Source organism: Lepisosteus oculatus, chromosome 23 (genome assembly GCF_040954835.1).
Source record: "Lepisosteus oculatus isolate fLepOcu1 chromosome 23, fLepOcu1.hap2, whole genome shotgun sequence".
NCBI classification, from domain to species: Eukaryota; Metazoa; Chordata; class Actinopteri; order Semionotiformes; family Lepisosteidae; genus Lepisosteus; species Lepisosteus oculatus.
The window spans coordinates 6,051,378-6,063,710 of record NC_090718.1 but is presented as its reverse complement, the minus strand read 5'-3'; the positions used below and the strand labels follow the sequence as shown (position 1 = coordinate 6,063,710).

General features: G+C 41.1%; 1 protein-coding gene across 5 annotated transcripts; it reads left to right on the top strand.

Moving 5' to 3' along the window:
* The first annotated feature begins 389 nt into the window (after positions 1–389).
* On the top strand, positions 390–10,478 carry LOC102688749 (hepatic and glial cell adhesion molecule). 5 transcript variants are annotated; one of them, XM_069182803.1, is made up of 9 exons: positions 390–948; positions 3,476–3,811; positions 4,365–4,628; positions 5,689–5,823; positions 5,925–5,945; positions 6,074–6,112; positions 6,483–6,521; positions 6,794–6,828; positions 9,158–10,478. In XM_069182803.1, the coding sequence occupies exons 1-9, from the start codon at positions 822–824 to the stop codon at positions 9,350–9,352; spliced, it is 1,191 nt and encodes a 396-aa protein (XP_069038904.1). In that variant the 5' UTR covers positions 390–821; the 3' UTR covers positions 9,353–10,478. The 5 variants fall into 5 exon arrangements, with proteins under 5 accessions (XP_069038904.1, XP_069038908.1, XP_069038906.1 ...); XM_069182807.1 differs by having other exon boundaries at positions 5,921–5,945; positions 9,158–9,247; XM_069182805.1 differs by lacking the exon at positions 6,483–6,521.
* Positions 10,479–12,333: the final 1,855 nt, after the last annotated feature.

The following is a 12,333-nucleotide window of genomic DNA, read 5'->3' as shown; positions in this document are numbered from 1 at the left end:
ATGCAATGTTAGAGAGGCTGTATTTTGGTGAAGTTTCCTGTTTTTATTCAGCAGTGAGTGTTAGAGGTATCAGTATATGTTTTTCTTTAATCTTCAAATGTCATTACTGGTGTTGGGTGCATGGCGGAAGAGCTTGAAAGATCACATCTTAATTTCTCAACTAATGCCTTAATGGCCAACACTGATGCTGTCATTTCTTTGTGACCAAAAGATGGGGTTGCAAATAATCTTCATAGGGGCAGGTCACCTGACGTTAATAAATTTGTCAAGAGAATGGCAGAAACACAGGAAAGCGCAAAGGTGTCTGTGTTCTGAACTCATACAGTAAGAAGCAGCCTGTGTGTTGCAGCATGAGCAAAAATAAGCATTTGCAATTTAAAGTGCTGTTTGTTTCATTCAGCACAATTGCAAAACCCTTGCTCTGTCTCAGACCAGTTGCAAAGATCTAGAAGCACGATTGAATGTGCACTCATTCTTAAGGAAAATAGACTATTTGTCTGCTGTGTTCAAACAAGAGCCGACCCAGAGCCTCTCTGAATATAGGCCACCACTGAGAAGGTGACCTTCAGACAGAAGGTGGTATAGTGGAAAAAGATGGGCAGCATTTTTTCATTGATCTTTCAGTTCAAAACGGTAGCGCTTTACTGCTTTTCCTTCCTGTTTGCGGCGTGCTGTGGTTTTTTAATCAGCAGGGGGATAACTGCGTCTCACTGGGTTTTGCAGCCTGTTGCTTTCAGCAGTGCGTCGCGAACTGGAGATACATGTAGGAGCCAGATACCGTTGAAGAGCCTCACGCATCCCTCCAGCTGCTAGGTTCTGCCATGGATTTGGAGGGTCTCCGGCAGGCCTGGGGGGGACGTCTGAGCAGGCTGCAGCAGAGGGACTGTCCTGAGCTAGCTTGTCTGCTGCTGCTTCTGCCTCTGCTGTTGTCCTGGATGGGGAAAACAGGTCAGACAACTCAACTGCCTTCTAGGGTTTTCTGTAGAGACAATCAGAAGTTAGTTCAGCATATTGGGCACCATACAGTATATAGTACTATAACTAAAGCTTATTATTAGTTATTAAGGGTACTTGAAAAACAACCCCAAATGAACGTTGTAGCATAAAATCAATAAACGTTAAGAATATGTTAACTAAAGTCAAATCAGAATTCGTTGGATACCATTGCCATATTTTGTATCCTCAAAACTTTTCTTTTTTTAATTGGTTGTTATCTCCTTCATCTGTACATAGAATACTTTCATGAATGTGTTAATGTGTGACGTTTCAAACATGTTTTGAAAGTTAGCCCTCATCTTCAAAATTAAACATCTTTTGTTTTTTTCTAAAATTTCAAATGCTCAGTTTGTCTTTTAATTTGCCTCGCAAAATAATGTCTCACTCTGCGTATTTTGTCACAGAGTACTGAAGTTGCCAGCTTTGTGATTTGTTATATAAAGATATGGAAATTTCACTTCATGTTGATAGCCTTTACATTCTAAATAGGTAATATAATCCTGTACAAGAAAATACAACTCCACACCTTTACCTTTATTTTCATGCTCATTACTTTCAATCTTTTTTGTGTATTTGAATTTCTTAACATTACCAAAATCATTTTTTTTTGCTAGCTCAGCATCTTATTACAGCTGCCAAATGAATCACTGTTTTTTGGAGATTGAAATGTAGGAATCTGTAATCAAATTCTTAATTTTCACTAAAATTACCTTACAGTTCTTTGCCATTTCCCAACACAGCCCCTTGATATAAGATCGTACAGTTTCCAGGCGACACTTCTTGATCTGAGCTGTTGGTGTCATTGTATTTTGAAGCAGTCCTTCGATATGTGCAGTATCTTGGTGTGCTGGATATCAGCTTTTAGTAATAAGAAGGAAAGCTAGAAAGAAAAGCTCCCACATATATTTTAATGTAATATAAATACAGTACCACATAGAAATAAATAGCCTACTTTACGTAATTATCATATTTAGAAAAGCGTTTCTGCCTTGTTACCTCCAAAAATAACAACCACTGTAATTATTTAACATTTTACTTGTTTTATTTGATGTTTTGCATCACTCGAAATAGTTTCTCCCACATAATACAGGCAGTTGTGAAAATGCCCAGTGATCTTGTAAAATCGGACCTGAATTGTTCTCAATTCAGTGCCTCTGCCTTGTTTCTGAAGACTCCAGTAGTACAAAGAGAAAGACATGCTTTTCTCCGTGCCGATAGTCACACAATGTAGTTTTAATTCCTCGTGTGGACCAGAAAGGTGCATTTGTTTCAGCAATACAGACATTGCACCGGCTTATTTAATTCTTGGGCAGGAATTTCATCAAGAGTTAAATAAGCTGTTTACTTTTCTCTGTTGTAAACATTTTAAGATTGTACATTTAGAGCAAATATGATGGCTTAACTTAAATTCATTACAACCAACAAAAAAGAAAAACAAAAAAGCAGTCATTTATAGCAAAGTGAATTAAGATATGACTTTAAACATGCACTCTAGTTAAGCTTTGAAGTTGTTCACACATAAAATAGAATAATTCTTTACATTTTTTAAATATATACAGTATAGATGCCATTTTCATATTGTGGACATATGGATAAATAGCTTTCTGAACTTTAGGAAGTTGGCAATGTGCCGTGTGCCAGAAGAAATTGAACTTCATTTATTCGTTTATTTCATTTCACACAGAAAGGCTTTACTTGTCCCTTTTATTTTCCCCAATTTTAATTGGCCACATTATACTCAGTTCAGACTGATATCCGTTTTAGTTCTTTAAACATTTCTGTGTGAAAATGTTTTTCTTGACTAGTATGTTCATGACACTTAGCGTTAACTTTGTGATTAGGCACTGGGGGATTTTCGTCTTGGAGTAAAAATGAATCAAACATTTCTACATGTGAAACACTTTAATATTTGAAAAACAGTAATACTTTTAAATTGTCCAAAAATTATTCTTATTTTTTAAATAAACAAAGGAATAAAATAAACATAGGAATTTAAATTTAAAGTTAACATAGGAAATCATGAGCTGAGTATCATATGCAACGACGTCAACGGATGTTCAGCTCATTCATACAAAGACAGGCAAGTTTTTAGATTTATAATTGGCACAGAAAAAAAAATGCAGTTTTGTGTTAAACGTGTGTGTAGTCACAGTTCATCAAGGGAATTAAATAATCAACATTCTGGCTCTCCACTCCACTTAGTTTCTGTTTTTTTTTCCTCAATCTTCCCCTCCCCAAAAATGTGCTTAGAGCCCGAATTCTGGTATTTACTAAGTACATTGAGACCAGCGTGTGACGCTCACAGTCAGTCATTCAGCACAGAACGCTGGCGCTCCGGTGAATAGCTGACTCCCTCCTGCGAAGGAGTGCTTTCTGATTTATCATGACCTGGAATTGGAGTTGTAACGTGACCTCTAGAACCGCTCTAAGGACTACAGTTGGACTGGTTGCTTGAATTAACCTCTGTGCTCTTTTTCAGCCTGGACCCTTCCTCTCCAAGAAAGGTTTTATGCTGAACTGCACACAACTGCTGCTCTGACTGCTCTCCGTCTCCATGCCCAGAATGACCCAGTTGCTTCTGTAACCTGGAAGAAGATCAGTATGACTGGGAGCAATCCAGTCAATATTCTAATGCATTACTCCCAGTCTGACCCAATAATTTTTGGGCAGTACAAAACAAGGATACAGCACTATTTTGATAACAGTACTCTGGTGTTGAAGGATGTGACAGAAGAGGATGAGGGTCTCTATGAGGTCACCTGGGAGCTACAGAATTCAAACCTGATTAGAATTAATACGAGTTTGTCCATAATTCGTAAGTATTTCTTTTTTTATTTTTCTCTGTCAGTTTTATAGAAGAACATCAAGACATTTTGGAACAAGTAATAGGTTTATTCCATGCTGAAAAAAAAAGAAAGAGAACACAACGTTTCGGCCGTGGTGAAAGAGAACACAGCACAACGTTGTGTTCTCTTTCTTCTTTTTTTCAGCATGGAATAAACCTATTACTTGTTCCTTTGCAGCCTGCGCATTCTGATGCAACTACCCACCTGAACTACTATCAAGACATTTTTACAGAGATAAATAATAAAACGTGCAATTAGTAAGATATATTTTGTTTTAGTGATACCTTATGTTTTTTTGTAAACTGGGTGTACGTCTCAAGTAGTTTGTTTCATGAGCAGTAGAGACAAACACAATCATACTAATGGGATTTATAAGTAAACTTTTATGTATCTTGTTCAACTGCCTTGACACATCATGGAGTATTGCTTGTTTTTACCCATAAGCAAGTATTATTCAAGTCAGAAAATCATTCTGCCACATAACGTCAACCTCTGCTGAGAGCTGTTTCTGTCTCCCTGCAGCCCCTCTCTCAGAGCCCAGAATCTCCATTTCCTCGCCCAGCTCTCAGGCTGGGCTGACCCTGACCTGCCAGGTCACAGGCGGATCTGGGGCTTCCTATTGGTGGCTGAGGGATGGCAGGCCCCTCCCCCAGGACAGCCGGCACTCTGTGAGTGACAGGAACACGTCTCTGCAGATCGGCAACCTGACGGCAGCGGACTGTGTGTCCTACAGCTGTGTGGCAGCCAACATCCTGAGGAGCAGAGAAGTTCACATACAGCTCACTGGTGAGCATCGTTCTGGTGGAGGCTGTGGTATGTGCTGCTATGTCCTGTAGGTGTCACTACAACCTGATTTATTTCCCAGGGGACAATATGGACACTAAATCAGTCTGGTCATTCCTGTTCCTGTTCTCATCCTGTTTAGTTCAGTCTGCAGAGTGCTGAGTTTATGTGAGGAGAGGGAACATCATAGCTACTGTAGCAATAGAGAACATCAGCTAAACTGCACATTTGCTAAATGGGATCACCTTTTTAAGCAAAGTCCGTGCTCGTTGAAGGACACTCACTCAACCTTGAAGGATCTGTCACTCTTATAAATAAAAGCCACGTGATGTCTGCGTCTGCCTCATCCTATGTACTGTATGTTAAGGCTGTAAGAAACTGAGAATGCATGCTTTGTAAAATGGCCATTAAAAATAATCCCACATTCTTTATGGTACTTTTTTGGATAATATTATATTTAAATGGTTAAGTCTTTTTTATCACTTTATCTAAGGGCTTTAGGGAGTGTCATTCATTGTTGTTTAGTTTTGTATTTTTTATTTCCAGAAACATTTTGACAAACATAGCCTAGATCTTAGAGATCACTTGCACACATCTTTCTGATCATGTTGCCTAGCAGGGTCCCCCTATCGGTGATTTTCTTTTAATTGTGATGCCACTTTCATCATTTCTAAAACCGTCATAGGCTCCAAGAGGTATTCTTTAAATAATAATTTGCCCCAGCTTTACTGAATATATTTTTCTGACTATGCCCTGACTTGGTCTATAATTATAACTCATTCGAATTATTTTTTCTTTTTTAATTTCATTAACCACTGTAGGATTCTGTGACAGGTATAGAAGACTCTATAGTAACATATTAGTAAAGTAAACATATTAGTTTTGAATTCTGGAGTTTCCTGGTTGTCCTTGTGCCTGCCACAATGTACCATTGTACAGACGCTGTCTGCAAAATCCTCAGAGCCTGTTTCCAAAGGAAGAGAGCGCCGAGCAATCACGCTTCTGCGTAGCCTTCAGTAAATTCTTGAACTAGAATAATGAAATATTTTTCTTCTCTTCTCAGGTGAGAACTTCACATTCTGTTCCCAAACCTTAGGACTGGCCCTGCAGCCCAGATTTATCCTGTCGATAGCAGCTGGATCCTTCTGCTTGTTGGGTTTGTGTGTTATTGTCTTCTGTGTGAGAAAATTCCACCAGGGTAAGACTCACAAGCTTCTGCAGACGCTACGTTTCAGTCAGTGTCATTTTTGTCAGTGATTCTGGTTTGATGATGATTTTTTTTTTCTTTTTGCAAGGTAGAAATGCTGCATTGGTTCAGAGGTAAGAGAGACTCGGATTTTCACCTTTTCTGTTTGCAATTTGCAAGAACTGCTTGCAAGAAATGTCGTTTTTTTTATCTGTCACAGGAATGTAAATGTCCTTTCCCTTAAATTCTGAATTCCTTACAGATCTTTGGAACAAAGACTCAATCAAACTAAGCAGAGGAGGTAAGAGCACAGACAGCTGGGGGGCAGAATGATTTGTTTAAATGTTTTGGGATCACATTAATGAAAAAATAACAACTCTCTGAACATGTTCAGAATATGGGTAATTTTTTTATGCTTGACTGTTTTTTAAAGTAGGGCACTGTTGATCAGTTTGATTTTTAAATAGATTTAAAGTTTTTTTTTACTTTGTTATTTTATTTTTTCTTCCTTATCCAATAGAAGTTACTCTGTGCTGTTTTTTTTTATCAAAGCGTGAATTGCTTTATATCACAATAAAACAGAAAGGGGAGATGTTGTTGACTCTTCAAAACAAATATTGAAATGAGCAACGGTTTCAGTGGGTTCTGTCTTTGTGCTGCTGTTTCTGCAGGGAGGAGGCTCAGAGAAAACCAGGGACTCGAGATGATGGGTAGGAGCACTCACAGGGAATGACATCAAATTATTGTGTAATTTAACTCCAGCTGAAAGAGAGATTAAAAATTAAAGCACCTGCATCCTGTTGATCAGCACCTGCAGAGGTGCAGTAGGATCATCAGTTATAAACCTGTGAAGATTTATTGCTGCAAATGAGCGCAATATTATCTAGGTGTTGTTTGTCAATCAGTACCGTTTTGTGCTGTTTATGCCTGCTAGTCTGTTTTTCATCATTCATGTTAAATTTCCCATTTTTTCCCCTCACAGAGGAACACGTTTATAACGAAGTGATTGACGAGCAGGTAATTAACTCTTAGCTAAATTTCAGCCCATATGGGAGTTACAGTGCCTTGCGAAAGTATTCGGCCCCCTTGAACTTTTCAACCTTTTGCCACATTTCAGGCTTCAAACATAAAGATATAAATTTTTTATTTTATGTGAAGAATCACCAACAAGTGGGACACAATTGTGAAGTGGAACGAAATCTATTGGATTTTTGAAAATTTTTTAACTAACAAAAAAATGAAAAGTGGGGCGTGCAAAATTATTCGGCCCCCTTGCGTTAATACTTTGTAGAGCCACCTTTTGCTGCGATTACAGCTGCAAGTCGCTTGGGGTATGTCTCTATCAGTTTTGCACATCGAGAGACTGAAATTCTTGCCCATTCTTCCTTGCAAAACAGCTCGAGCTCAGTGAGGTTGGATGGAGAGCGTTTGTGAACAGCAGTTTTCAGCTCTTTCCACAGATTCTCGATTGGATTCAGGTCTGGACTTTGACTTGGCCATTCAAACACCTGGATACGTTTATTTGTGAACCATTCCTTTGTAGATTTTGCTGTATGTTTGGGATCATTGTCTTGTTGGAAGATAAATCTCCGTCCCAGTTTCAGGTCTTTTGCAGACTCCAACAGGTTTTCATCCAGAATGGTCCTGTATTTGGCTGCATCCATCTTCCCCTCAATTTTAACCATCTTCCCTGTCCCTGCTGAAGAAAAGCAGGCCCAAACCATGATGCTGCCACCACCATGTTTGACAGTGGGGATGGTGTGTTGAGGGTGATGAGCTGTGTTGCTTTTACGCCAAACATATCGTTTTGCATTGTGGCCAAAAAGTTCGATTTTGGTTTCATCTGACCAGAGCACCTTCTTCCACATGTTTGGGGTGTCTCCCAGGTGGCTTGTGGCAAACTTTAGACGAGACTTTTTATGGATATCTTTGAGAAATGGCTTTCTTCTTGCCACTCTTCCATAAAGGCCAGATTTGTGCAGTGTAAGACTGATTGTTGTCCTATGGACAGACTCTCCCACCTCAGCTGTAGTTCTCTGCAGTTCATCCAGAGTGATCATGGGCCTCTTGGCTGCATCTCTGATCAGTCTTCTCCTTGTCTGAGCTGAAAGTTTATAGGGACGGCCAGGTCTTGGTAGATTTGCAGTGGTCTGATACTCCTTCCATTTCAAGATGATCGCTTGCACAGTGCTCCTTGGGATGTTTGAAGCTTGGGAAATCTTTTTGTATCCAAATCCGGCTTTAAACTTCTCCACAACAGTATTACGGACCAGCCTGGTGTGTTCCTTGGTCTTCATGATGCTCTCTGCGCTTTCAACAGAACCTTGAGACTATCACAGAGCAGGTGCATTTATACAGAGACTTGATTACACACAGGTGGATTCTATTTATCACCATCAGTCATTTAGGACAACATTGGATCATTCAGAGATCCTCGCTGAACTTCTGGAGTGAGTTTGCTGCACTGAAAGTAAAGGGGCCGAATAATTTTGCACGCCCCACTTTTCATTTTTTTATTAGTTAAAAAAGTTTCAAAAATCCAATAGATTTCGTTCCACTTCACAATTGTGTCCCACTTGTTGGTGATTCTTCACATAAAATAAAAAAATTATATCTTTATGTTTGAAGCCTGAAATGTGGCAAAAGGTTGAAAAGTTCAAGGGGGCCGAATACTTTCGCAAGGCACTGTATTAACAAATAACACTATGTCCTTTTTTACCTGAAGACTTCAGCCAATTTGGTCATTCACAGTGACACCCATAAATTACACATTACAGCTAAATTTATTTTGTTTTGAAGTCATACTGGTTCAGTGGTTACTTTGTATTTGTTGCACAGTCACATCACCCATCATTTACTATGAGCTGTGAACACCAGCTACAGAAATTCCGGGAGCTCATTCAATAAAGCAGAACGGCTTTAGAGCTGTCAGATGGCTCAAACTGCAGAGGAGCCCTCTGAGCCCGCGTGTCGTTAGTGTGGCTTGGGTGTCATTGGGAGGAATTCCCCACGGAGCTCATGTGCAGTTGTGTCAGGCAGGGTGGGCATTAATCAGGCAGGACTCTCTCAGCTGTTAGGACAGCAGCAGCAGCTTGAGAAAGTTGCCCTGCGCCCGCAGCCTCACAGCGATGACAGTGTCAGACGCGTTGCTACTCAGTGCCTCCGTTCAGACACCGTGAAGCTCAGAGAGTGTCAAAAGACGAAAAGAACGAGAGACATGTTTACAGGTTCTTAGCATGCTCCTAGCCCTGCGATAGCACCTCAGAGTCAGGGCTCAGGGGGTACAGAGAAAGCGCAGATCGGGAGATGACCCCTTCAGCCCCCCTGTGGTCTCTTTGAACTCCAGGGTGCAGCTGACCCCAAGCTCCAGGCGCAGTACGTCTATCTGGGCTTCATGCCCCGCAGCGAGCGTCAGTGCTCCAGGCCCCTCGGACAGGAGCTCGACGATCTCGGCTATTCAACGATCGGTCCGGCTCCTGGAGCAGCGCCGTCTCTGGACAGCAACTCTGCCACATGGCCTGCACAACGAAGGCTTCAGTGAAACTGGAGCAAAGCTCCACTGCTAGAGGAAGTAAGCGACTGGAAAGGGACCCCTGAATGGCACAGATCCACAGGCTTCTGTATTAATGTTCTTGTTTCCCTCAACATACACGTGATGAGGCTTACGCGTCTATTTATGTTGTCATGTATAGTCAGTGGTTTGCTGCAAATGGCAGAGGGGCACCGTGACTTTCAAAGCTGCCATAATGCACAAGAGGCCACTGTTGTTACTGATATTTGCCACACTACAGTGCCCTTTGGAAACATTGCTGTGATCAACACTCTGCCCAGGAAATCCAGATCCTCTGACGGGAAATTGGTGATTTTATTGCACTGTGCACCTGACACACACCCTGTGTACTGTATGTCACATACCAATTGCAGTATAAGGCAACGGGCAACGCAGGACCGAGCCTAAAATGACAATGCAGGGAGACACGCTGGTATTCCACTCTTTGCTCTGAACACTATGAAGTAAATGGAAGCAAATTCTGCAAAAACATATAACCCCATGTACTGTATGCTAGCTAACATGTTTTACACGAGGCGTCTGGGGAGATTAGCCCTTGTGTCTGGGCGTGTCCAGCTCTGGACCGATGTCCTGTCCAGGCTGTACCCTGCCTTGTACCTGTTGCTTGCTCACCTGCGACCCTGTGTGGGATAAAGAGGCTAGAAAATAAAGGGGTGGATGTTGTCCTGTTCATGTGTAACTTGTTTGCTGGTGGTAATATTATTACAGTTTACATGAAAAGCAAATGTTCAATCTTGTTTGCTACTGTTAGTATGATACTGTTAGTTATCTTTCCTTATTTTCTTGTCTTGTTTTCGGGATTTTTGAAACTCCTGTTTGAAACCAAACTAGATTAAACAGCTATGCAGGACTAGCTAGGGAAATTGTAACAGCTTTGACCATCTTACCGGACGAGAAACTCTATCTGAAAACACGGCTTATGTATAATACAGGTGATTTCACAATGCTCAGAAATGGATTATGGAGCATGGGTTGAATGTTTTTTATGGGAATAATTAAAAAATGCTTTGTAGATATGTCTTCCTTAGTTATTGCGTGAAACACATTAATGTAATAATCACAATGTAAGATATACATAAACCTAATACTTTTTAAACATGGTGTTCTGTTATTTATTTTTCCTAATTTCTGCTGACATTGCGTGATGATAGCTAAATCTAAGTGGGTGCAGACTTCAGAATATGTACTTCTGACAGTTTAGGGTGTAACAATGTCTTAGTAAGCTGTGGCTATAAGATATCTTTTTGCTTATTGCTTCTTGTTTTGATTCTGTTTGTGATTGACGTTGCTTTTTATTCCAGTGCAGTAAAACCTCTGGGTGTAGTTCCCTGAGAGTTAACTCAATGGAGTTACTTTCGGTACAAAAACATTCCAACATCATGGATTTACACTGAGAAGGAAACCGCATAAACTAACAGCTCCTGGATTAATACTACAATGCTGTCTTAATCCACACATTTAGAGCACTGGACACCACACCTAGGCTTGACTCTGTTAGATTAACTGCATTATGCACCACTTTCTGGATTTACCATAGTACACACCTGTATTAAAGACCCACTGGTATAGCTGCACCTAGGTTCTTTATCAGTTTAGCGGTGAATTCCCCAGGAAAAGAGAAAAGTCCCGCCTGACTATCTACTGAGGTGGTAAAAGTAACACACTCACCTCCGTTTCAGGAGATCTTTCCCAGTTTCTCTGGCAACGGCATCACCCTGCTAGCAAAACATTGGTAAGGAAAAAACTCCTTTTATTCCAAAGAAGATCTGAACTCAGTTCTTACGATAGCAAGCCACTTTCCTGTCTGCCTAGACGAGAAAGAGTCTCTACCTAAATCGTCTGTATCTTATGTCCCAGGTTTGGCCAGCCAGTCACCAGTTGCTCCATACGCAGAATCGTGCCAAAAACAAACTCCAATATCAACTCCGAAGGGCATTGCTGGAGAGAGTCATGCGCCACATGTCCGCCTTAGAAGTTCCAGTACTAAACTAAGAAAACACTTATTGAGCAACGTTATCACAAAGAAACAGCAAGATGTTTAACATTTTGGATTCTTTCCTGAACTGGCCTAAACAAAGAACATCTTAACTGATCTGCACATGACACGCTTCAAAAATTTTGTCGTTTTTTTTAATGGTTATTGTTTTATGATTATTCCAAGCCGCATATAGCATTCTGAAATTGCATGTTTAATCATGGTAAAAGAGCTCGCCTACGAGTCGTGGAAAACTGTCGATAACTGATGTGCCTTTCTCCTCAAGTAAGAAAATGGCTGTCAGAAGGTGATATTCATGTTCACATCAGCAGCATGAAAAGGACAGTTGCTTTTTTTTTTTCCATCTCTTTCGGTGCACTTGGTGCTCAAGCTCCTCGCCAGCGTCCTGTGGTTTCTGACCGCTTGTATCCGCGGTCGGGAGGAGCCTGTGCTTTGCCACACAGCAGCAGCTTCAGACACAAGTGTGGTCCCATGCTCCTCGCTCACACGGCAAGAGCAGGCATGGTCTCTGTGGCTGCTCAGCACAGACTCAGAGCAGAGGAGGGCCCAGGTCACCCAGTGAAACCTGCTCTCAGCCCGCACTGCTGCTGCTGTCCTGCCTGGTGAAGACAGGTGGGTGAGTCTCTGGGTTTCCACCAGTCAGTAGGGGAACCAGTCATAGGACTAAAAATACATCTCAGGTATGAACCTCTGACAAAACAGTATACTTTGATTGAAGAGCAGGACATTGTTGAAGCAAAACACAGGACACTATTTAAGAACGCTTTCCGGGCCCATGTTATTAGCCTCATGGCTGTTCATTTTTTTTTTAAAGGGTTTTGCTGTTCGCAGCAGCATTCAGGTTGACTGCACGTTGAGAGATCGTGTTGCACGGAGCTCCGCAGCCAGCTCACAGGCTGTTGTGTGAAAACTGAATCCTCACGTTTTATGGCCTTGAAAACCGCAAGGAGTTAAA

Excerpts from the sequence above, each read along its gene's own strand:
- LOC102688749 (XM_069182803.1), top strand. The coding sequence starts at position 822 with ATGGATTTGGAGGGTCTCCGGCAGGCCTGGGGGGGACGTCTGAGCAGG. Across the intron at positions 949-3,475 it reads GTCCTGGATGGGGAAAACAG|CCTGGACCCTTCCTCTCCAA; the intron begins GTCAGACAACTC and ends GCTCTTTTTCAG. Across the intron at positions 4,629-5,688 it reads AGTTCACATACAGCTCACTG|GTGAGAACTTCACATTCTGT; the intron begins GTGAGCATCGTT and ends TTCTCTTCTCAG.